We start from the raw sequence: 23573 nt of genomic DNA, 5'->3' as shown, positions 1-23573 counted from the left end.
CCCCCGACGGGGGGCGGTACGAGCCGGGACGACGACGACGAGGAGCCCCGGGGGCCGGGTGCATGGAGGACGAGGTGCTGGGAGAAGGAAGGGGGGTGTGGGTCCCGCGACGGGCCTCGTGGGCTTGGCTTCTCGAGGTTCGGCTTCGGGACAGAGCCCTGCAGGGGCGCCAAGAGGCCGGGGAAGGGATAGGGAGGTGAACGGGTCGGTGGAGGGGGCCCTCCTCGCCGGGGTCCCGCCGAGAGGAAGGCTGGGCCAGAGGGACGTCCGGGGCAAGGCTGGGAGGAGCCGGCCGCACCTCGGCTGGGGATTTCGCGTTATGGAGGTGCGGGAGATTGTTGTAGGGAAAGACGTGGTCGAGGGGAAAGGTGGGAGGGAAACACTGCAAACCCGGGAGGCCAACAGCACAGGCCGGTGGGGGTGCCCTTCTATTCCGCTCGCACCTCCTCCCTCCCTGAGTGGAAGCACTATGTTTTCGTTTTATTGTTTTGAAATTTTCAATGTTGGCTGATCGAAACTGTCGATGGGGTGATATTCATTCTTGATGTCTCCTGGAGTAGACAGTAAGCACAGGCATCATTTGGCGAGCAAGCATCTAGCCCAGGGTTTAGAGGCTCTTTACGTTAGTGTGGGAAGGGGGCCCGGTAACTTTGTGCCACAGCTTGACTACTGTTAAGGCAGTTTGGAGGTCGTCCCTTTGGTACAGAGGTGGAGTACAATTGCAAAAATCTTCAGTGAGACTTCTGGAGATGAGTTGTAGGTTAGCGTTACAGTGGTTAGCCCTGTGGTTCTTTCAACTTAGAAGGCTCTTTCTCAAAAGCATGCCGTTGAGTTACATGGGAAAATAAATGTGGATGCATTTGGGGTTGGGAGTGGATTAGGTTGATAATAAAATTTCAAGGTTGGAAGGGAGTTTTAAGGTTATTTACTTTTCTGTTGATATGTCCTGTCCTTGAATGTTGGAATTGAGGGAGCTTTATTATGGGGAAGATGGTAGATGGCACAGTGGAGGATGTCTGGTGCAGAGTTTAGGGTACTTTAATTGGATGGTGATGTCACCATGTGGTACTAAAGATGACAGTATGTAGGAGAGAAATTTGGGGGATTCCATTGGGGATTAAATGGGATAACCTAATTTTAAGAATCATCCCGGGGCTCCAAATAGAAGCAAAAGGCTGGGGAGGAGCCTGTACAATTTCGATGGAGGCGAAAAGTTAGTAGCAAAGACTGAGGGAGCTGGGAGGAGCAAGGGGCTTGGTGAGTCAAGTTAAGAGAATCTGAAGGTTGATAGTAGAGTTTAGAGATGTGGCCATCTTGACTAAGTCATGAGGATGTTGTTAGGCGGACATCTTTTGACAGGGCAACTTAGGCAACTGCCCTTGGGGCAGATGTGAGGGATGAAAGGTACAGGCCTTGGGGCACACAGCTTGAGTAAAATTGACCTTAAGAGGGCTGATCCTGATACCAGCTTTGCAAGAAGGGTGGGTAGATTTCTTTTCTTTTTTTTTTTTTTTTGAGATGGAGTCTCACTTGTTGCCCAGGCTGGAGTGCAGTGCCACAATCTCAGCTCACTATAACCTCCGCCTCTGGGTTCAAGTGATTCTCCTGCCTTACCCTCCAGAGTAGCTGGGACTACAGGCGCCTGCCACCACGCCTGGCTAATTTTTTGTATTTTTAGTAGAGACAGGGTTTCACCATGTTGGCCAGGCTAGTCTTGAACTCCTGACCTCAGGTGATCTGCCTGCCCGGTTTATTTTTGTCCTGGCTGTAAGTCATTGATGAGGAAGGAGAGGGGACACTGATGTCTGAGTTCAGGAGGACTAGTTTTTGGTTTTATTTTTTTTTTGGTTTTTTTTTTTTTTAGAATAGGCCAATAAGGAAGGGATAGCAAATCAAATCATTGGCATAAGGCAGAGAAAAGCTAAGGCCCCGGCAAGCTCTGCTGCTGGAGTCTGCATTGGGCAGAGTGGAGGGAGTTCTACAAGACATGATGGCTGCACCAAGAACACTCATGTGGGTCTGGCTATTTTGATTTGTCAGGAAAGTGTAGATAAAGAGGGAGGATCCCTTTCTCAGTGACATAGACATTCTTGGGAAGAAAAGAGGGGTCCTCCAGAGGGCTCTGCTTCATTTGTGATGCAGTTCATGAAATAGAAAACAATGGGCTGGGTGCCGTGGCTCAGGCCTGTAACCCCAGCAGTTTGGGAGGCTGAGGCAGGCAGATCACTTGAGGTCAGGAGTTCAAGACCAGCCTGGCCAACATGGTGAAACCCGTTTCTACTAAAATCACAAAAATTAGCCAGGTGTGGTGGGGCGTTCCTGTAATCCCAGCTACTTGGGAGGTGGAGGCACAAGAATTGCTTGAACCCGGGAGGTGGAGGTTGCAGTGCACCAAGATTGCACCACTGCACTCCAGCCTGGGCAACAGAGCGACAGTCCATCTTAAAAAAAAAAAAAAAGAAAAAGAAAGAAAGAAAGAAAAAGAAATAAATGTTTAGTACGGAGATTGGATTGGAAGATCTCAGGACACTATTAGTTGGATTATGGGTTGTAGAGAAGGGCTTGTTTGAGAGAAACAGAATTATGGGAAAAAAGGACTTGGACACTAGAGAGAAGGAAGGCAAGAAGGAGAAGTCAGGAAGAGGGCTGGTTGAGCAATGAAGGGAAAAGAAAGGTGATCATCACTGGTCCCACGTAAGGGCCAACTAAGGAAAAAGTCAAACCTTGAAATCGCCAGGACAATGTTTTCCAAAGTAAACTCTGAAGAACTCTTAAAGCTCTTTACAATTTCATGCTGGAATCACTAAGGTTGGGGCAAGAGAGAAGGAAGATACGGGGTAAAAGTAGGGTTGGGGAGAAACTGGCTTTTAGAGAGAAATACAAGCATATTTATCCATAAGGAAATAGGGAACTTAGAGATTATATACAGGTTAAAATGCAGAATGTGAGAGAAAAAGAGAGGAATTAAGAGCCAAAGGAGGAAGATATTCACTCAGATGTCTTTTGGAGCTGGTGTTAGGGAGCGGGAAAGCTTGCCTTTGACAGCCACTGCCCTGGGAGGGCCCAGGAAGCAGAGGTTAGCTGGGATCCAGGCCTTACACATCTAAACATTAATTAGAAAATTTAGACTAAAGTAAGGATACCGAATGGGGGGAGGGATTCACTGTCCTAAATAGAGTGGACTTGAAAGAAGGAAAAAGTAGGAATCCACCAGTGTTTCCAGTCTGCAGGTGGGAAGGATCCTAGGTATGAGGAGATGAGTGATGGAAATTCCAGGGTGAAACTGGATAAAGAACAGTGAGTGGCATGAGAGCCTGTGGGCCAGAATTGGAGGGTGGGGTTAGGGGCATGGAAGAGAGGCTCTAATCAGGGCTTGGACTGGAGGCCATATAGAGTAATTCATTGATTCTAGGCTGAGCTAAGCTTGGGATGAAATAGAACAGCCAAAGAGAGTAGAGAGCTGTTCTTCAGGGCCCATCAGCATCAGAATCAGAGTGAAGAAATTCGAGGTCAAGTTTGGGTGGGAAAGTGAACACCAGAGTGGAACGGAGAGGGCGCTGGAGAAAGTGATACAACAGTTGGGGTAGAATAGGAAAAGGGAGAAGCCACTGATGATTACATAACCCGGAGGGAAGACCCTAGGCCTTCGGGTTTTCAAAGAGAAGGGAAGTTTCTTAATGCTGGAGTTTAAATTAGGTGTGAGTCCATGCTTGCCAGAGTGTTTAGTGTCAGGATGGCCAAAGAGGGAGGTAATATCTCCTTTTTGGCCAGTAGGATGGTAGTACAGTATTTGATAGAATTTTACATATGAGCTAGGCTTTATTAATGCCCATTTTTGAATGGTTATCCTTAAAATAATGTAGAAATGGTTCTTTTTCTAAATTAAATCATTCCCTTTCCCACTGTTCATAACTTAAAAGCAATCTTTTATGATGAGAACTTTCTTTGGCGAACTGAAGTTTCATTCTGGTCAAGAGTAAAATTTAACTCTGTGTTTCTATCCCCATAATTCAAATATGCTGTTCTAATTTTCTTCTTTTTTATTCTAAGCAGAAGCCACCCTTTCCCCATAAAACATAAAAAGGATCTTTTTTTTTTTTTTTTTTTTTTTTTTGAGATTTTTTTTTTTTTTTTTTTTTTTTTTTTTTTTTTAAAAAAAAGGGGTAACATGCAGGCTGCATGTCAAGGTCATATTTTCCCTGGTCAATGAATTGTGATGAATTTGAATACAGCTGATGTATTATTTGTAAAATGTGGTAATTTTCAGATTTACTCATCACAGTATGTGAGGCAGGATGCCTCTTCATTTGTATTTTAAGAAAACCTTAAGCTAAAGGTCCATGAGGAATCCAGAGTACCAAGGAGCAGGGAAAGCTTTGTGTTTTGAGCTTCTTTACCGTCGGTCTGCTAAGAAACAAAATTTGGTTACCTCATTACTAAGGTATGCCTAGAAATCATAGTGTTAGTGCCATTTAAGGGTACTGTTGAGTTTTGTTATAATGCTGATGTCCAGGGACAAGGAGAACAAGCAGATTTTTGCTTTTCCAAGTTTTGTAGAGAAGTGCACCATGTATGACTATGATCACAGAGGTGAGTTGATGCGCTGTATACCTGAATCCATGAGATGATTGTCTTCTGATAATGAGGCTTTACTCAGTTTAACTTGGTTGTACCACACCCCAGTTAGTATAGTACAGTGGTTCTCAGACTTGAGCTCCTCAGAATTGCCTGGGGCGGGGTGGGGTGGGGGTGGGCTTTGGAGACAGACAACCTCAGGTTAGAGTGCTTGCTCTTCTACTTCCCAGCTGTGTGGCAGGAGGCAAGTCAGTTAACTAACTTTCTTTCTTTCTCTCTCTCTCTCTCTCTCTTCTCTTTCTTTCTTTCATTTTTGGCAGAGTCTCGCTCTGTCGCCCAGGCTGGAGTGCAGTGGCACGATGTCAGCTCACTGCAAGCTCCACCTCCCAGGTTCAAGCCATTCTCCTGCCTCAGCCTGGCAAGTAGCTGGGACTACAGGCGCTGGCCCACACCCGGCTAAGTTTTTGTATTATTATTATTTTTTTTTTGGTAGAGACGGGGTTTCACTGTGTTAGCCAGGATGGCCTTGATCTCCTGAGCTCGTGATCCACCCGCCTCAACCTCCCAAAGTGCTGGGATTACAGGTGTGAGCCACCGCACCCAGCCTTTTTTTTTTTTTTTTTTTTTGAGACAGTCTAGCTCTGTCATCCAGGCTGGAGTACAGTGGTGCGATCTCGGCTCACTGCAACCTCCGTCTCCTGGGTTCAAGCTATTCTCCCACCTCAGCCTCCTGAGTAGCTGGGATTAAACGTGCCCACCACCATGCTCAGCTAGTTTTTGTATTTTTAGTAGAGATGGGGTTTCACCATGTTGGCCAGGCTGGTCTCGAACTCCTGACCTGAAGTGATCTGCCCACCTCAACCTCCCAGAATATGTTGGGATTACAGGCATAAGCCACCATACCAGGTCTCCACTTAACTTTCTTTCTTTCTTTTTCTTCTTTTTTTTTTGTTTTTGGAGATGGAGTCTTGCTCTGTCACCCAGGCTGAAGTGCAGTGGTGCTATCTTGGCTCACTGCAACCTCCGCCTCCCGGGTTCAAGTGATTCTCGTGCCTCAGCCTCTCGAGTAGCTGGGATTACAAGCATCCAGCACCACGCCCAGCTAATCTTTGTATTTTTAGTAGAGATGGGGTTTTGCCATGTTGGCCAGGCTGGTCTCGAACTCCTGACCTTAGGTGATCCTCCTGCCTCAGCCTCCCAAAGTGCTGGGATTACAGGCGTGAGCCACTGTGCCCGGCCCACTTAACTTTGTTGAGCCTCAGTTTTCTCATCTATACAATGGAGATGATAATACTAATTTCACAGGGCTGTGAGGATTACACAGAATCATCCCAGGCCCATAGTAGGTGCTCAATAAATGGGACCTATTATTATGTTATTACCTAATTTTTCTTCTTCAATTGTATCCTATTATATTATAGTAAACATGGTGGCAGTAAAACTATCAACAGCTTCTTGGTGGTCCCCTTATATCTTGATTCTCTGTCCTCTTTCTTCATATTCCTGTTGTATTAGTACACATTTAGCATTTACAACGTCCTAGGAAGAAAGAGCTTGACTCACCACTGCATCCACCTTTGAGATGGAAGTGGCGGCTTCTTTAACAGCTATGCTGTAACACTGCTCAGTAGTTCAGGACAGGAACTGAGGAGTGTATATCCAGTTGAAACTTTAGGGAACATTTCAGGCCATGGGTGACATTTTTAAAAATCTTTGCTTTCTGAAAAGGGTTGCTGTGTTTATTTTATTTTATTTATTTATTTGAAAGTGTGCAGTGGTGTGATCTCGGCTTACTGCAACCTCCACCTCCCAGGTTCAAGTGATTCTTCTGCCTCAGCCTCCCGTGTAGCTGGGACTACAGGTGTGAGCCACCACGCCCGGCTAATTTTTGTATTTATATTTTTTATTTATTTTTTGGGAGTGAGTTTCATTCTTGTTGCCTAGGCTGGAGTGCCATGGTGCAATCTTGGCTCACTGCAACCTCTGCCTCCTGGTTTCAAGCGATTCTCCTGCCTCAGCCTTCCGAGTAGCTGGGATTACAGGCACCCACCACCACACCCGGCTGATTTTTGTATTTTTTCTAGTAGAGATGGGGTTTTGCCATGTTGGCCTGGCTGGTCTCGAACTCCTGACCTCAAGTGATCTGTCCGCCTTGGCCTCCCAAAGTCTGAGCCACCACGCCCAGCCTATTTATTTATTTTTGAGACAGGGTCTGGCGCTGTTGCCTCAGCCTCTCGAGTAGCTGGGACAGGCCACCACGCCCGGACAATTGTTTTTATTTTTATTTTTAGTAGAGACAGGGTCTCCCTGTGTTGCCCAGGCTGCTCTCAAACTCCTGAGCTCCAGCATTCCTCCTGTCTTAACTTCCCAAAGTGCTGGGATTACAGGCATGAGCCACTGTGCCTAGCAGAAAATATTCTTTTTATTTTATTTTTGTTTCTGAGATGGAGTCTTGCTCTATTGCCCAGGCTGAAGTAGAGTGGTGCAAACTCGGCTCACTGCAGCTTCGACCTCCCAGGCTCAAGTGATCTTCCCACTTCATCCTCCCGAGTAGCTAGGACTACAGGCCCATACCACCAGGCCCAGTTGATTTTTTAAAAAAAGTTTTGGACCAGGCACAGTGGCTCATGCCTGTAATCCCACCACTTTGGGAGGTCGAGGCTGGCAGATCACTTGAACCCAGGAGTTCAAGACCAGCCTGGGCAATGTAGCAAGACCCTGTCTCTACAAAATAATACAAAAATTACCTGGGCTTGGTGGCGCCAGGCATGGTGGCGTGTGTCTATAGTCCCAGCTACTTGGGAAGCTGAGGTGGGAGGGCCACTTGAGCCCGGGAGTGCCGCTACAGTGAGCTGTGATCATGCCACTGCACTTCAGCCCGGGCGACAGAGTTGAGACCCAGTCTCAAAATAACAACAACAACAACAACAACAACAACAAAAACTCTTTGAGCTAATACTGTTTAATGAATGCTGTATAGATACACCTTTGAATGAGTAATATATATAAAGTTGGTTGAACCCATAGCTGAGTCTGTTCTGTTGTGAGAAAATAGAAAGAATAACCTGATAATAGTCTCTCCAAATATCTGTGTATGTAGTCCAGGAGACTTTTATAAAAGCAAAAGTTGGGTGAGGAAGAATTGTCTTTTTAAAAACTATATATATATATATAGAGAGAGAGAGAGAGAGAGAGAGACAGAGAGAGAGAGAGAGAGAGAAACCGGGTTATGAGACTGGCTAATTTTTGTATTTTTTGTAGAGACAGGGTTTCACCATGTTGCCAAAGCTGGTCTGGAACTCCTGGGCTTAAGCGATCCGTCTGCCTTGGCCTCTCAGTGTTGGGATTACAGGCGTGAGCCAGTGCGCCCGGCCAGGAATTGTCTTTAGGTGAAAAAATGCATATCATGAATATGGTATACTGAAATAGAGACACCAGAGGGCCACTGTGACAGTCTATGGCAGGGAGGACCCAGAAGCATCTCAAAAGGGATTCAGAATGTCTCATATTACAGTGATTCAACTTTAGAGTGTGAAAAAAGCACTAAATATTTATATAGTCCTGCTGAAGACCAAGATTGAGGAAAGCCAATTTATGTTTTTGGTCTAGCAGAAATTAGAAGTACTCAAAAAATGACCCTAGCTATTTAGGGTGACATTTTGAGGTTGCTTTGCATTTTGAAAGGACTGATTAATTTCACAATGATCACTTAAGTTTTGTGTGACATCTGGAAGTTGTATAAAATCTTGTATCCAGAGCCTAGGTCTATTATAAAGCTATGATGAGGTGTTTTCGTTAAATGGAGTAAAGTAATTTTCTTACAGCAGGAAATGGAAGTGAGTACTGTTTGAATAATAGGGAAAAAGTATCATAGCAATGGGTAGAAAGCAAAAAGAATCTGGCGGTATGAAAATGTAAGTGAGGCCAGGCACACTGGCTCACGCCTATAATCTCAGCACTTTGGGAGGCAAAGGCAGGAGGACTGCTTGAGGCCAGGAGTTTGATTCTAGCCTAGGCAACACAGGGAGACCCTGACTGTACTGAAAAAATTTTTAAATTAGCCAGGTGTGGTGGCGCACACCTGTAGTCCCAGCTGCTTGAGAGGCTGAGGTGGGAGGATCGCTTGAGCCTGAGAGGTCAAGGTTGCAGTGAGCTATGATCATGCCATTGTACTCCAGCCTGGGTTACAGAGCAAGACCTGTCTCAAAGAAAGAAACAAAATGTAAGCAAAAGATTAAAACTTTTGCATTTGACTACTTCATTCTTGGAATAGATTACCTATGGTCCTTTTTTTATTTTTTAATTTTAATTTTATTTATTTATTTTTTTGAGACAGAGTCTTGCTTTTGTAGCTCAGGTTGGTGTGCAATGGCACAATCTCAGCTCTGACCCCCTGGGTTCAAGTGATTCTGCTGCCTCAGCCTCCCGAGTAGCTGGGATTACAGATGCCCGCCACCATGCCCAGCTAATTTTTTGTATTTTTAGTGGAGACAGGGTTTCACCATATTGGCCAGTCTGGTCTTGAACTCCTGACCTCAGGTGATCCACCCGCCTTGGCCTCCCAAAGTGCTGGGATTACAGGCGTGAGCCACCACGCCCGGCCAGCCTGTAGTCCTTTTTTAAGTGCTTTCATGTTATTCCGAATTTTTAGTAGGGACTAGTAGTTCATTCCCATTTTGCAGGTGACACGGTAAATGGACATAGAGAGATAATCTGAGATGGCTGAGAAGTGGGGACTGGGAGTGTTCTCCAGGTTTTCCCACCGCAGTGTAGGCTATGGGTCCTAGAGTGTATCACTTTTCAAGGCATTACTAGATTAGATGGTTCTGTTTAATATTGCTGCTGTTTGAGTAGATGGCTTTGAATGGATTTTGGATGTTCCTAAACATCAGATTGACCCTGAAAAGATGGGATCCAGCACTAGTGAGGAGCGTGAAAAGGGCGTAGCATGGGTCTGGATGCTAATGCTCACAGAGGAACTCCAGGGAGATTGCAAGCCTTGGCCGCTCAGCTGAGATGACTGTCCAGCCTCCTGAGGTGACTACTTTGGGGTAACTACATTCATTTGAATGAGTAAACACTCATGCATTTAACAGGCAGTTAACATTCCTTTGTATCCAGTCTCATAAATGTTTATAGGTAAGGTTTTAGACATGGAAGTACCCAAAGAGTCTATGAAGGTGTCCGTGCTAGACCTGTGTGCCGGCAACTAGTTAGCCTTCCCACTGAATACCAGAATTAATGTATCTGGGCAAAAGATACAATATGCCTTATAAGACTGATCCCTTGGGGTAGATACCCGTGGAAATATTTGGATAGGAAAAAAAAACCCAGGGGAAGTAGAAAGTGTTAGAATAGATTTTTAGTCAGGCAAAAGTTTGGGATGAACTGCACAAAGGCCCTTCTTCCTCCTTTAAATTGCCTGGCAGATTATTTCTAGTTGATTTTGTGTGTGCGGTAGTAGAGGGACCAAGTTGGCATGAAGGGAAGCAAAGTAAAGTGTTTGGGGGCATGTCTATGGGACTTGACTTTTTTTTTTTTTTTTTTTTTTCGAGACAGAGTCTCACTCTGTTGCTCAGGCTAGACTGCAGTGGCATGAACTTGGCTCACTGCAACCTCTGCCTCCCAGGTTCAAGCGATTCTCCCGCCTCAGTCTCCTGAGTAGCTGGGATTACAGGTACCCACCACCAAGCCTGATTAATTTTTGTATTTTTAGTAGAGACGGGGTTTCACCATGTGGACCAGGATGGTCTCGAACTCCTGGTCTCAAGTGATCCACCCACCCCAGCCTCCCAAAGTCCTGGGATTATAGGCATGAGCCACGACGTCTGGCCTGTCTATGGGACTCTTGAGTTTCAGGGAATGATATTTGGTTAATGGTAGGGAAAGATGAGGGAATATAGATATTGGGGGGAAAGATTGAGGAGAATTTTAGAATACCCTTATATGTATTAGATCATTAAAGAACAGTTTATTTTTATTTTTATTTTTTGACATGGAGTCTAGCTCTGTCACCCAGGCTGGAGTGTAGTGGCCTGATCTTGGCTCACTGCAACCTTTGCCTCCCAGGTTCAAGCAATTCTCCTGCCTCAGCCTTCTGAGTAGCTGGGATTATAGGCATACACCACCACGCCCAGCTAATTTTGTATTTTTAATAGAGATGGGGTTTCGGCATGTTGGCCAGGCTAGTCTAGAACTCCTGACCTCTAGTGATCCACCTGCCTCCACCTCTCAAAATGCTGGGATTACAGGCATGAGTCACTGCACCCGGCCAGAACGGTTTAAATTGGGGTAACTTCCTCATTGGGGGCACGGGTTGCGGTATGTAATCAAGTAGGGAAAACAGGAATGTTAGTCTCCTAACACATTCTGTTGAATACACATGGAAGAAGGCAGAGTAATCAGGAGGGCAAGCTCTGTAGTAGGAGTTCCACATCTAAAGCCGGGTAAAGTTGTCCTTGCTGGGTGTGTATACATTTTCCTGTGGAAAACAATGAGCAGATTTGCCTTCACTCTAAAAGACTTCTGGGCAGAAGTCATGGCCTTTTCCCTCTAGCCCTGAGATCTCAGTGTCAGTGGTCTTTTGGATCTCCTCAGGGGTGTCTTGGATGCTGTTTTTCCCAAGTGGAATGATGAGGTGGCCTCTTCTTTTGCTGCTGTAAAGTTCGCCTCTGTCTTATGGGAGCTTTACCAAGAGCTCTGGGTCTCTATTGGAGGAGTAGGTCCCAAAGTTGGTTTTCTTTACTTATTAGTCATCACTGACCCAGCCCTCCTCCTTAAACTGTCTACTGGCCACACCTATCCTCTCGAGGACAGATCCAGGGCCAGGCTTCAAGATGAATATTTTCCGGCTCTTTCATTTTTTTAAAGTCATAATTGCTTCCAGGTCACCAGGCACTATGAACCAAAAGGAACCTGGGGGAGCAGGACCACATTTCGTTTTATTGAGAGCTTCTTAAGCTTGGGTTTCTAGTTTACTGTCTTGATGGTAGAGTCCAAGCATGAATAAATGGGTAGGTTTCATGCTATGTGTAGAAGACTGAGTTGTGTTCCACACGTTGCCAGCTCTGAGTGTTCTGCACTTAAGGGGTCTTTGGCCACAAAGGGAACTACATGATCCTGAAGTATTTGTCAGCTGCATGAACACCCTGTCTGATCATTTTCTTTTATTTATTTATTTTTTTGAGACAGGATCTCTCTTTGTCACCCAGGCTGGAGTGCAGTGGCATGATCTTAGCTCACTGCGGACTCGACATCCTGGGCTCAAGGGATCCCTTCCACTGCAGCCTCCTGAGTAGCTGGGACCACAGGTGTGCACCATCATACCCAGCTATTTTTTTTTTTATTTTTTATAGAGATGAGGTCTCATTATGTTGCCCAGGCTGGTCTCAAACTCCTGGGTTCAAGGAATCCTCCTGCCTCAGCCTCCCAAAGTGCTGGGGTTATAGACATGAGCCCATGCCTGGCCTCGTCCTGTTTAAGGTTAAAAACCTCATAAACAGTGCCTACCTTAGTCAAAAACATTTGTCAGATAGATGCTCTCTCTGTTACCTCCTTTAATGTCCTTCTCTTCCTCATATGCATGATGACAACCATGCTTTCGCTTGTAATTATTGTGAAATCTGCATGTTTTGGCATCTTTATTTCAAAACAAAACAAAAAAATCCTATCCCATCTGTAAAATCTCCTTTGAGATTTTAGTGCTGCCTATCCCCTATTACTAACTCCCCCAGCCCTGACATAGACTATAATTTGATGTTATTCTTCCCCTTTTGAGAACACATTCTCTCTAAACTTTTCTAAAATGTCTGTCTTCAGTGCTTCCCCACAGTGTTTCAGTTTGGCCCATGATGGTGAAATATTTCAGGTTCCCCTATTTCATTTTTTTCCCTTTTGGTTGTTACATGTGATGGGCTTTTCTTTTATGCTTATCATACCTGCCCTTGTCTTCCAGTGTGTTCTATTTGGATTTGTTTTAAATATCTCTGCTTCATTATAGTTTCTCTTCCACTACCTGCTCGCCCTCAGCTTAGCTGCTATTTTTCACCATCTTAAAGTTATTGTGGCCAGGCGCGGTGGCTCACGCCTGCAATCCCAGTACTTTGGGAGGCCGAGATGGGTTGGTCACGAGGTCAGGAGTTCGAGACGAGCCTGGCCAACATGGTGAAACCCCGTCTCTACTAAAAATACAAAAATTAGCCAGGCATGGTGGCCCATGCCTGTAATCCCAGCTACTCAGGAGGCTGAGACAGGAGAATCACTTGAATCCAGGAGGTGGAGGTTGCAGTGAGCCAACATCGTGCCATTGCACTCCAGCCTGGGTGACAGAGTGAGACTCCGTCTCACAAAAAAAAAAAAAAAAAAGAAAGTTATTTCTCTCCCATTAGTTCTTTTTTGTTTGTTTGTTTCCCCTGTTCTGTAGTGTGGTGATTGTCTCTGGCTACCTGCTCTTGGCTGCCCACTTGTTGGATTCATTTCCTGGGATTTTGGGCAGGCCTTTTACTTCTCTGTGCGTATGCCTCCTAAATTGAAGTTTTACATATATAAATATATTTTTTTCCAGCCACACGTATGGCTTTGGGTTGGCAGAGCACGTGCTGTCCTTTGTCCTCACCGTGAGTTGGATATATCTTTTGAGTTTTTCCCCCCAAAGTAAGGATAGCTCACAGTGGTTCCTCTGCCTTCCAGGCAGTGACCAGCGTTGATTCTTGGGCCATGCAGCTGTTCATTTCTTTAACAATTACATGGTTGTGACATCTGGGAAAATCCTTTGAGGTATTTCATATCCTTGTGCCTGTGCTTCCTGGGTCATTTGGGATTACCAGGTTTCTTCCAAGTTCCTTTTTGGAACTTTGCTTTTGATGTGATGATTTCCATCAGAGAGAGGGAGAGTGGGCGGGGTGGTGGGGGGAGGTGGAAAGGGAGAACACATGAGTACCAGTGCTTCAAGCAAAAGCCAGCATACAAGTGTGTAAACCAGCGGCACCTACCAAGTGTGGCATGCCTACAAGGCTTTTCCTTTTTGCTCACCTCTCCTGGGATACTAATTTGATTGGCTATAATATAATAAAACAAGCCCCTAGGCCTACTGAATCAGAATCTCCAGGACTGAGACCTAGGAATCTGTATTTTGAACAAGCGCCTCGGTGATTCTGGCTGGGAAACATTGGTTGACACTGACCGTCCTGACTCCTCCCTTCTGTGAGCATTCGCGCAGGCAGGAGCCTGTTCTCTAGGGCTGCTTTAGAGGTTCCCTTTACTTTCCCTCTGGCTGGGAAAGACCAATCTTACCTTCTTGTATAGACCATGTAGCTCAGTGTCAGTGTTCTCCTGCCCGTGTTTTATCCCTCCCCTTCTCTCCTCTCATCTGCAAAGGCTACTGTTAATTAGCAACAGTGGGCTTCAGATAGGAAGCTATCTGGGACGAAATCATGATAAAAAATTGGGAGGCAAAGATTTAAGTGGATGCTCCATCTTGAGGATCTTGTGAAAATGGGGGTATCCAGAATCAGCGTTGTTCTCTACGTGGTCATAGCACGTGTATTATATAGTAATTATTTTGATATTTTAACTTGGTTTTATTTTGTGTGTGTGTGTGGTTTTTTTTTTTTTTTTGGCCTAAAAGCTCTTTATCTAGGTGATGTTGTATGATGTTCTGTTTCCAAATGCCTGTGTTCCCCCTCTGATTTCTGTCTCAGACCCTACATACTACTAATCCTAATCCTCTCTGAATAGAACAATAGGAAACCTGAGAGTGAAAAATCCAGTGTCACTAATACCTGCTGCCTATAGATATTTAGTAGCAACTGAAACTTGTACTTTGTGTTGAAACACATCTTTTTTTTTTTTTTTTTTTTATAGGGTCTTTTTTTTTTTTTCTTTTTTTTTTTTTTTTTTTTTTTTTTTTTTTTTTGAGATAGGGTCTCCCTCTGTTGCCCAGGCTGGAGTGCAGTGGCCCGATCTCGGCTCACTGTGACCTCTGCCTCCCGGACTCAAGCAGTTCTCCCACCTCAGCCTCCCAAGTAGCAGGGACCACAGGTGTGCACAGCCACACTCGGCTATTTTTTGTATTTTTAGTAGAGATGGGGCTTTGCCGTGTTGCCCAGACTGATCTTGAACTCCTGAGCTCAAGTGATCCACCTGCCTCAGCCTCCCAAGGTGCTGGGATTACAGGCATGATCACAGTGGGGTTACAGGCCACTACCCCAGCCTGAAATGCATTTTATGGCAAGAACAGCCCCTTCCATTGCTTGAGTCCTCTAATTCTTTTCTTCCCCCACCAGACGGAGTCTTACTCTGTCGCCTAGGCTGGAGCGCAGTGGCACAATCTCGGCTCACTGCAATCTCTGCCTCCCGGGTTCAAGCAATTTTCCTACCTCAGCCTCCCGAGTAGCTGAGATTACAGGTGCCTGCCACCATGCCCGGCTATTTTTTGTATTTTTAGTAGAGATGGGGTTTCACCATGTTGGCCAGGCTGGTCTCGAACTCCTGACGTCAGGTGATCCACCCATCTTGGCCTCCCAAAGTGCTGGGATTACAGATGTGAGCCACCATGCCTGGCCGAGTCCTGTAATGCTTAGTAGAGAGAAAAGATGAAATGAGTACCTGGGGTATCAGCCAATAGGCTGAGCTGGTTTTGTTTTTATTTTTATTTTTGTTTTAGACAGAGTTTCGCTGTCACCCAGGTTGGAATGCAGTGGCACAATCTCAGCTCACTGCATGCTTGACTTCCTATGCTCAGGTGATCCTCCCACCTCAGCCTCCCAAGTAGCTGGGACTACAGGCACCCGCCACCATGCCTGGCTAATTTTTTGTAGAGATGGGGTTTTGCCATGTTGCCCAGGCTGGTCTTGAACTCTAGGACTCAAGCAGTCCTCCCACCTCAACCTCCCAAAGTTCTGGGATTACAGGTGTGAGCCACTGTGCCCAGCCAGTGTTGTTTGTTAAAATGGGGATATTCCAAGATATTCTGAGAAACAGTCAAAACTTGATTAACCAGGATGTTCAGGGAACGGGGTCCCTGTTAAAAATGTTTCTAAAATTATGCTAACCCACATAACTGTCTTTGTAATGTTAAAAGATAATTGTCAGAAAAAAGGTAAAAAATCATGACTCTCGTACAGATATAAAAATGAACACGTGTTAAAGATTTTATTTTACTCATTAATCAACAAGAGAACCAGACAGATGTTATAGCTGGTTCAAACAAAAAGTCAAAAAGCACAAATTTATGTGGAGTGAAGGAACTAAATTGCAAACGGAGGCAAAAATAGTTTTTCTACAGTGGGGAGGAAAGTCAATCCAAACTCTATGGGACAAGACAGACTTCGCATATACATCAGTTACCTGCAATTTACAGAGATGCAGAATAGCTTGAAGACAATAACCTGAGCTAAAATCAGATAGCCCAGAAGGTTATACTATAGACAGTGCATAGGTTTTTCATTGGAGTACAAAGGTTTTTCTGTAGTAAGCAAACATGGTGGATGCTTTGTGTGTGTGTCGGGGGGGGGGGGTGGGTGTTGATTTTGCTTCTTGTGATTTCTCAGGGCCGTCACTTCAGTTCTTATCCAGAATTCAGTTCCGTATAACATGCGTTTACTGAGTAGTTACTATATGTAAGGTGTTGTGGAGGAACCAAAGACAAAAAAGGATGCTATTTCTTTTTCTTTCTTTCTTTTTTTTTTTTGAGATGGAGTTCCACTCTTGTTGCCTAGGCTGGAGTGCAATGGCAATGGCGCAATCTCAGCTCACCTCAACCTCCACCTCCCAGGTTCAAGCGATTCTCCTGCCTCAGCCTCCCAAGTAGCTGGGATTATAGGCATGTGCCACCATGCCCGGCTAATTTGGTATTTTAGTAGAGATGGGGTTTCCCCATGTTGGCTCTGCTGGTCTCAAACTCCTGACCTCAGGTGATGTGCCCGCCTTGGCCTCCCAAAGTGCTGGGATTACAGGCGTAAGCCACTGTGCCTGGCCAAGGATGCTATTTCTTACCTTAGGTAGCTGATTGTCTGGTGGGGGAGATAAACATGCCTTGTCCCCAACTAACCAAGCTAGAGAGGAGAATAAGAACCAGTGCTGTGGAAGAGGTAGGGATTAAATGCTTGAGGATAACCAGAGAGGGAGGGGTTAACTGAACTCTAGGGCCAGGGCTAGGGGGATGATGTGATGACATTTAAGCTGGGTCTTGAGAGAAGACAGGGAGAGGAAGAGGGGGAAGCAGGAGAGGCCATTTCAGAGTGAGGAGGGAGAAGAGTCCTGAAACTGGATGGTGTGTTTAGGAAGGGTTGGGAGCTGGGGGTGGTGAGAGTGGTGGGGAAATGGCAAGATGTGGTGGAAGAGGAGGCTGGAGAGGAGGTTTGAGGCTAGGTCATGAGGGCCCTGAAGGCTGTGCTGAGAATGGCTGGCTAGATCCTAGAGGCCGGGGAAAGCTGTTGAAAGCTTTTGAGGAAGGAGGGGGTGACATGATCGACCTGGAGCTTTAGAAGATGAATTTATTGTAGAATCAAGAAATTGAAGGCAGAGGGAGCAGTTACGAGGTGATTATAATAGTCTGGGTGAGAGCTGATGAGGGCCTGCACCAGGGTAGTGGCAAGAAGGGTAGAAGGCAAGGCTGGAGATGGCATTATTAAGGCATGACTTCTGATTGAATATGGGCGGCAGGGGAGAGAAGGAGTTGAAGACGACAGGGCGGAAATTTCCAGGCTAGGGGACAGTAGTGCTGTTAAGTAAGCTAGGAAACACACTGCTACTGGACATAGGGGGTGGGGAGCAGGTTTATGAGAACAGATAATGAGTATGGTTTGAGACACGTTGAGTTTGAGGGGCTTGGTGGTCATCCAATTAACAGCGAGTTGCTGGCAGCTGGAAATTCTGGTCTGGGCTTAAGGAGAGAGGTCAAGGCTAGAGATACGGATTTGGGAGTCATCAGCGCATCAAGGGGTGAGCTGAAACTGTGGAAGCTCATGAGCTGAGAGAGAAGGCGGGGCAGGGCTGACAACTGGCACAGAGGGAGAGAGATGGGTGGGGGAAGCCAGGGAGAGCCGGCAAAAGGCAGACTAGGAGGAAAAGAGACAGAGGGAGACCAGGGAGGGACCAGAAGAGGGAGACTGAAGGCACAAGAGTAGAGGGGAGGGGGAGGCACAGGAGAGGGAGAAGGGGAAGGAGGGGGAGAGGGAGGAGAGAATGAATGGGAGACTGAGGGAAATAGGGAAGGTGAGATAAGCAAGAAAAAGAAAGGGAAGGAGAGAGGTGGGAACGGGGAGAAAGTTGGAGGAGAGGGGATTGTGTGTGTGAGAGAGAGAGAGAGAGGAGAAAGGCAAAAGGTGAACAGCTGGGAGAATAATAGGGAGAGAGAGGTGAGGAGGAGGAAGAGTAAAGAGAGAGAGCTGGGTAGGGGGATGAGGAGAAAGAGGGAAGGAGCCTTGAAAGATAGGAAGGGGAGGAAGTGGGAGAGGGTGGCAGAGGTGAAGAGAGACAGAGATCAAGGGAAAGACCAGGCCCCAGTGAATGCCCAAGTCTTTGGGGTGGGCAGTGGAAGAGAAGGGCCCCTGAGAAGCCATCAGGCAGTGGATCAGGAAAGACAAGAGAAGGGAGAGAATAAAGAGAAGGGGCAAGGGCAACGGTATGCCGCTCTGCAGAGATGAGGAGGAGGATGAAGCCCAGGTAGGGTGGATGCCCCTCTCTCTTCTCCTACCACCTCCACACTGGCCTCCTGGCTCTCCCTTGATCTTTGTGGGCAACCTCCCGCCTTAGGACTTTCTTGTACACTCTTCCCTCAGCCTGGAATGCTTTTCTCCCAAATATCTGCGTGGCTACTCCTTCACCTCATTCCGATGGTTTAAATGTCTCCTTTACAGCAAGGCCTACCCTGCTCACCCTATTTCAGATAGTGGCCCTCCCCACCTTAGACTGTGTCCTTGCCCCTTAGTCTGTGTTGTACTATCTCCTCCTCCTCCTCCTCCTTTTTTTTGAGACAGTTTCACTCTTGTTGCTCAGGCTGGAGTGCAGTGGCGCAATATCGGCTCACCGCAGCCTCTGCCTCCTGGGTTCAAGCAATTCTCCTGCCTTAGCCTCCTGAGTATCTAGGATTACAGGCGTGCACTACCACGCCTGGCTGATTTTGTATTTTTAGTAGAGACAGGGTTTCTCCATGTTGGTCAGGCTGATCTTGAACTCCAGACCTCAGGTGATCCACCTGCCTTGGCCTCCCAAAGTGCTGGGATTACAGGCATGAGCCACTGCACCTAACCTGTTGTACTATCTTCTAACATGCCATGACATACAATTATTTAACATGCTGTGACATAGAAGTATTTAACATGTTTATTGTCCATGTCATCCCCCTGGGATGTAAGCTCCACATGGGCAGGGATTTTGTTCTGTTTTGTTAATCGTTGAATCCTCAGTACATAGGATGGTGCTGGCTCATAGTAGGAATGCAATAAATTGTGATACTGTGTTGAATGTGGACAATCTCTGAAAATTGAAAAACGGATACATGAAACAAATCCCTCATACAACTATATCTTACTGTGATTTACTTCTTTGGAAAGTGGAGAACAACATACAATTCTGATAACTGTAGGGTTCTGTTCAGTTGAACTTCAATGAATAAGGATTTTAGTTAACAAGCTAACTTGAGAGCTTAAGGGTCTCAAGACAAGCTCATTGGATAAAGCTTTTTCTTGGTGGCTCATTTTTTCTAGAAGGTAAATTGACTGTGCCCTGCTTGTGAAAGCGAGAGAGGGACATTGGCTGGTGAAGAGAGTGTTGGAGCATGGAGACAACAGACTGATAGGAAGGGACAAGGACGGAAACACGTGTTTTGTTTTGTTTTGTTTTGTTTTGTTTTATTGAGATGAAGTCTTGCTCTGTGGCCCAGGCTGGAGTGTGCTGGCACGATCTCAGCTCACTGCAACCTCCGCGTCTTGGGTTCAAGCAATGCTTGTGCCTCAACCTTCCGAGCAGCTGGGATTACAGGTGCGCACTGCCATGCCAGGCTAATTTTTTAAATTTTTACTAGAAACGGGATTTTACCATGTTGTCCAGGCTGGCCTCGAACTCCTGACCTCAGATGATCCACCCGCCTTGGCCTCCCAAAATGTTGGGATTACGGGCGTGAGCCACCGCGCCCTGCTGAAACATGTGGTTCTTGATGGAACATTGTTTTCTGTTTGTTTGCTTGTTGGTGGTCAGTGTGCAAGGAATACCACACCTGATTTGGAGGGAGCTTGAAACCAGGTTAGATACATGTGTTATGTCCAAGTCAAAGTCAATGGAGTATTTTTGAAGGACTTATAAAAAACAGCATGTGCTTCCTCTGAAGAGTGTAAATTGGCTACGTCACTCAAATACTTCAGTACCTATGGATTAGAGAGTAGAAGAGAAAAAGGTCACCAGTAGTGTTTCAGTGCACCACTCATATATGGGTATGACTCTCTAATTGTAGTTGGTTAGGCTAAATGTGTGTAGAAAAATATACTGTCATCTCATTTGTCTGAAATAGATTGAATTTCCTCGAACACTCAAGCATATCTGTCTTTTAAGATAATTTAAAACTCACTCTAGGTGATTAACAATGTCCTCATCTCCATCCTGAAACCTATGGATTCCTAGAAAGCTAGTGCTCCCTCTTCCCGGTTTAGACCTTAATTTTCCATAGCAGGCTGGCTGCTTTAACATTTTGATGCTGTAATTACTTTTATTGAAACATTGCTGTGTAAAAGGTGATTGAAGCAGCTGTCCCTGTTACGAGTTTTGATTTTCTGGAATTCTTTTCCCCAGGGGGAGTGGCCACAGCAGGTCCTATCTGGTGGTGAGTGGCTGTCATGATCTCTACAGCACCGCTCTACAGCGGCGTGCACAACTGGACCAGTTCTGACCGGATTCGCATGTGTGGCATCAACGAGGAGAGGTGAGGAGGCGGAAGGTGGCCGCTGCTGGCCTCCAGTGAGTGGTACCTCATCACCAGAGGGATAGCTGCACACAATAGGGCCTGGGGAGGGACCCTGGGGAGGAGACTCTTAGTTGTTTCTAATTTTCCTGTGGTGGGATGGGGATGGGGCTGTGTGAGTGGCCTGATCTGCCATGCTATCTCTTTTCAGACGAAGGTGAGGAGGCCAAAAAAATGACCTTTTGCCAGCTAGCACTTGTCTACTCATTAACAACTGTCAGACTGGGGAGTAAGGGGAAGCTCAGGCAATGGCAATTTTTTTTTTTTTTTTTTTTTTTGAGACAGGGCCTCACTCTGTCACACAGGCTGGAGGGCAGCAGCACAGTCTTGGCTCACTGCAACCTCTGCCTCCTGGGCTCAAGTGATTCTCCCACCTCAGCCCCACCAGTAGCTGGGACCACATGTGAGCAACACCACGCCCGGCTAATTTTTTTTTTTTTTTTTTTTTGTAGTTTTTGTAGAGACGGGGGTTTCACCATGTGGCCTGGGCTGGTCTCAAACCCCTGAGCTCAAGTGATCTGCCTGCCTCAGCCTCCCCAAATGCTGGGATTACAGGCATGAGCCACTGCCCATGCCCGGCCAGCGATTGCAGTTTTTATTTGCTGCCTCAAAGTTTGGTGCTCAAGGATATATGTAAGGTATTTTCAGTCCTTGATCTAGGTCTGGAAGAAAGATGGTTTTATTGTTCAGATTTCTGCTGGGAACTGGCATTAGGCATTCTGGTGGTCAGCGCTTTCCCACCTCATGAGGTTAATTCCAATTTGAAGTGAGATCCTTATGAAGTATCAAAGGATGTTGAGACCGCCTAGCACAGTCTTGAGAGTTGGTGACACCTGCCTGACGTGTGTGTGTTTTCAGTTATCTGTTCCCCAGAATATTTGGTTGACCAAGATGTGCCATTTCCTGATCATGCCCATACCCAAAGCACTCAAAATGGCCTTCAGAATTTACATTTGGCTTTCATAACCCTTGATCAAAGAGCTGTGTGTGATGGCTGCAGTGCCTCTCTCATTTTTTTAATTTTTTTGAGACAGAGTCTCGCTCTGTCACTCCCAGGCTGGAGTGCAGTGGTGCGATCTCGGGCTCACTGCAAGCTCCACCTCCTGGGTTCATGCCATTCTCCCGCCTCAGCCTTCCACATAGCTGGGACTACAGGCACCCGCCACCACGCCCGGTTAATTTTTTGTATTTTTAGTAGAGACAGGGTTTCACCATGTTAACCAGGATGGTCTCGATCTCCTGACCTCATGATCTACCCACCTCGGCCTCCCAAAGTGCTGGGATTACAGGCATGAGCCAGCGCGCCCGGCCTTTTTTTTTTTTTTTTTTTTTTTTTTGAGACAGAGTCTGGGGCTACAGGCGCATGCCACCACACCTGGCCAATTTCTGTATTTTTAGTAGAGATGGAGTTTTACTATGTTGGCCAGGCTGGTCTCGAACTCCAGACCTCATGATCCACTCACCTCGGCCTCCTAAAGTGCTGGGATTACAGGCATGAGCCACTGCACTCGGCCGCCTCTCCCGTTTTTAGAGAAGGCACTGCTCTTTCATGTTTGCTGGTGTTTTTCTGTTGTTTCAACCCACTGACTGTTTAAATTCAAATATACATCAGATAAATCAGCAAGACACAGAACAATATGGCTTTCCCTGGGATTCAAGATTTGACATTTCTTGGGTAAACCTTAGAAATGTGTGTGTGCATATGGGGGCGTATTGGTGATTTTGAGGGGAAAAGGAATGGAAGTCTTTGTGTTTATCTACTTTCTTCTTCTGTTCCTAACCGAAGAAGTATATACTTATCTGAGGTCAAGGTTAGCAGAATAGACCTTTCTATTTTCTTAAGCCATTAGTGCCTGATAGCTTAATGTTCTCTGTACTGAGAAACAAGTTAGAGATGGGCTTAAAAGGAATTTAATTTTAGGATACAAGAGTAAAGACCATGGAAAATGAGATGAAATTCTCAGGTGCTCAGGAAGAAAAGTGTTTTCCTTTACATATGAAGCATGTCCTCAGATGATCACTAGGAGATGATCTAGGGAAAGGCAGGGTGATAATAATGATTTGCATAAGTATTCATTGGCAGGTCATGTTGACCTAGTTATAAGTAGTTGAGACTTTGATGCAGAAATCTGGACTAGAGCCTTCAAAAGACCAGCAGGACCGGGCGCTGTGGCTCATGCTTGTAATCTCAGCACTTTGGGAGGCCAAGGCGAGTGGATCACCTGAGATCTGGAGTTCAAGACCAGCCTGGCCAACATGGCGAAGCCCCGTCTCTACTAAAAATACAAAAAAATTAGCCAGGCATGGTGGTGTATGCCTGTAATCCCAGCTGCTGGGGAGACTGAGGCAAGAGAATCACTTGAACCCGGGAGGTGGAGGTTGCAGTGAGCCGAGATTGCACCACTGCACTCCAGCCAGGGTGACAGAGCAGGACTCTGTCTCAAAAACAATAAAATTAAATAGTAATAAAAAAAGACCAACAGACAAGTTACCTTAGTTCACCATCTACTATAAATCCCTGCCAAGAAGGGAGCAGGAAGTAGACTCAAAATCTGATTTTCCCTCCATCTTGTTTTTTGTTTTTGAGATGTAGTCTTGCTCGGTTGCTCAGTCTGGAGTGCAGTGGCATGATCTTGGCTCACTGCAACCTCCACCACCTGGGTTCAAGTGATTCTCGTGCATCAGCCTCCTGAGTAACTAGGATTACAGGTGTGCACCACCATGCCTGGCTAATTTTTGTATTTTTAGTAGAGACAGGGTTTCACCATGTCACCCAGGCTGGTCTCAGACTCCTTATCTCAATCTGTCCACCTTGGCCTCCCAAAATGCTGGAATTACAGATGTGAGCCACCATGCCTGGCCAGATTTTCCCTCCTTCTAAACCTGTGCCTGGTGCTTAAGATGACCCTTTTTTTTTTTTTTTTTTTTTTTTTTGAGACGGAGTTTAGCTCTCGTTGCCCAGGCTGGAGTGCAGTGGTGTGATCTTGGCTCACCACAACCTGTGCCTCCTGGGTTCAAACGATTCTCCTGCCTCAGCCTCCTG

The 23573-nt window shown here is 46.0% G+C and overlaps 1 protein-coding gene across 1 annotated transcript in view; it reads left to right on the top strand.

Annotated features, from left to right (window-relative positions):
• Window positions 1-23573, top strand: part of BCORL1 (BCL6 corepressor-like 1) — a 76471-nt gene that overhangs the window by 3345 nt on the left and 49553 nt on the right. Inside the window, exon 3 of the mRNA XM_011988841.1 lies at window positions 20362-20491. Coding sequence (XP_011844231.1) covers window positions 20406-20491 — 86 coding nt within the window. The 5' untranslated portion in view covers window positions 20362-20405. The remainder of the gene's footprint in view (window positions 1-20361; window positions 20492-23573) is intronic.

The sequence above is a fragment of the Mandrillus leucophaeus genome, unplaced genomic scaffold, assembly GCF_000951045.1.
Source record: "Mandrillus leucophaeus isolate KB7577 unplaced genomic scaffold, Mleu.le_1.0 Scaffold339, whole genome shotgun sequence".
NCBI classification, from domain to species: Eukaryota; Metazoa; Chordata; class Mammalia; order Primates; family Cercopithecidae; genus Mandrillus; species Mandrillus leucophaeus.
This window is presented reverse-complemented; position numbering and strand designations above follow the sequence as displayed.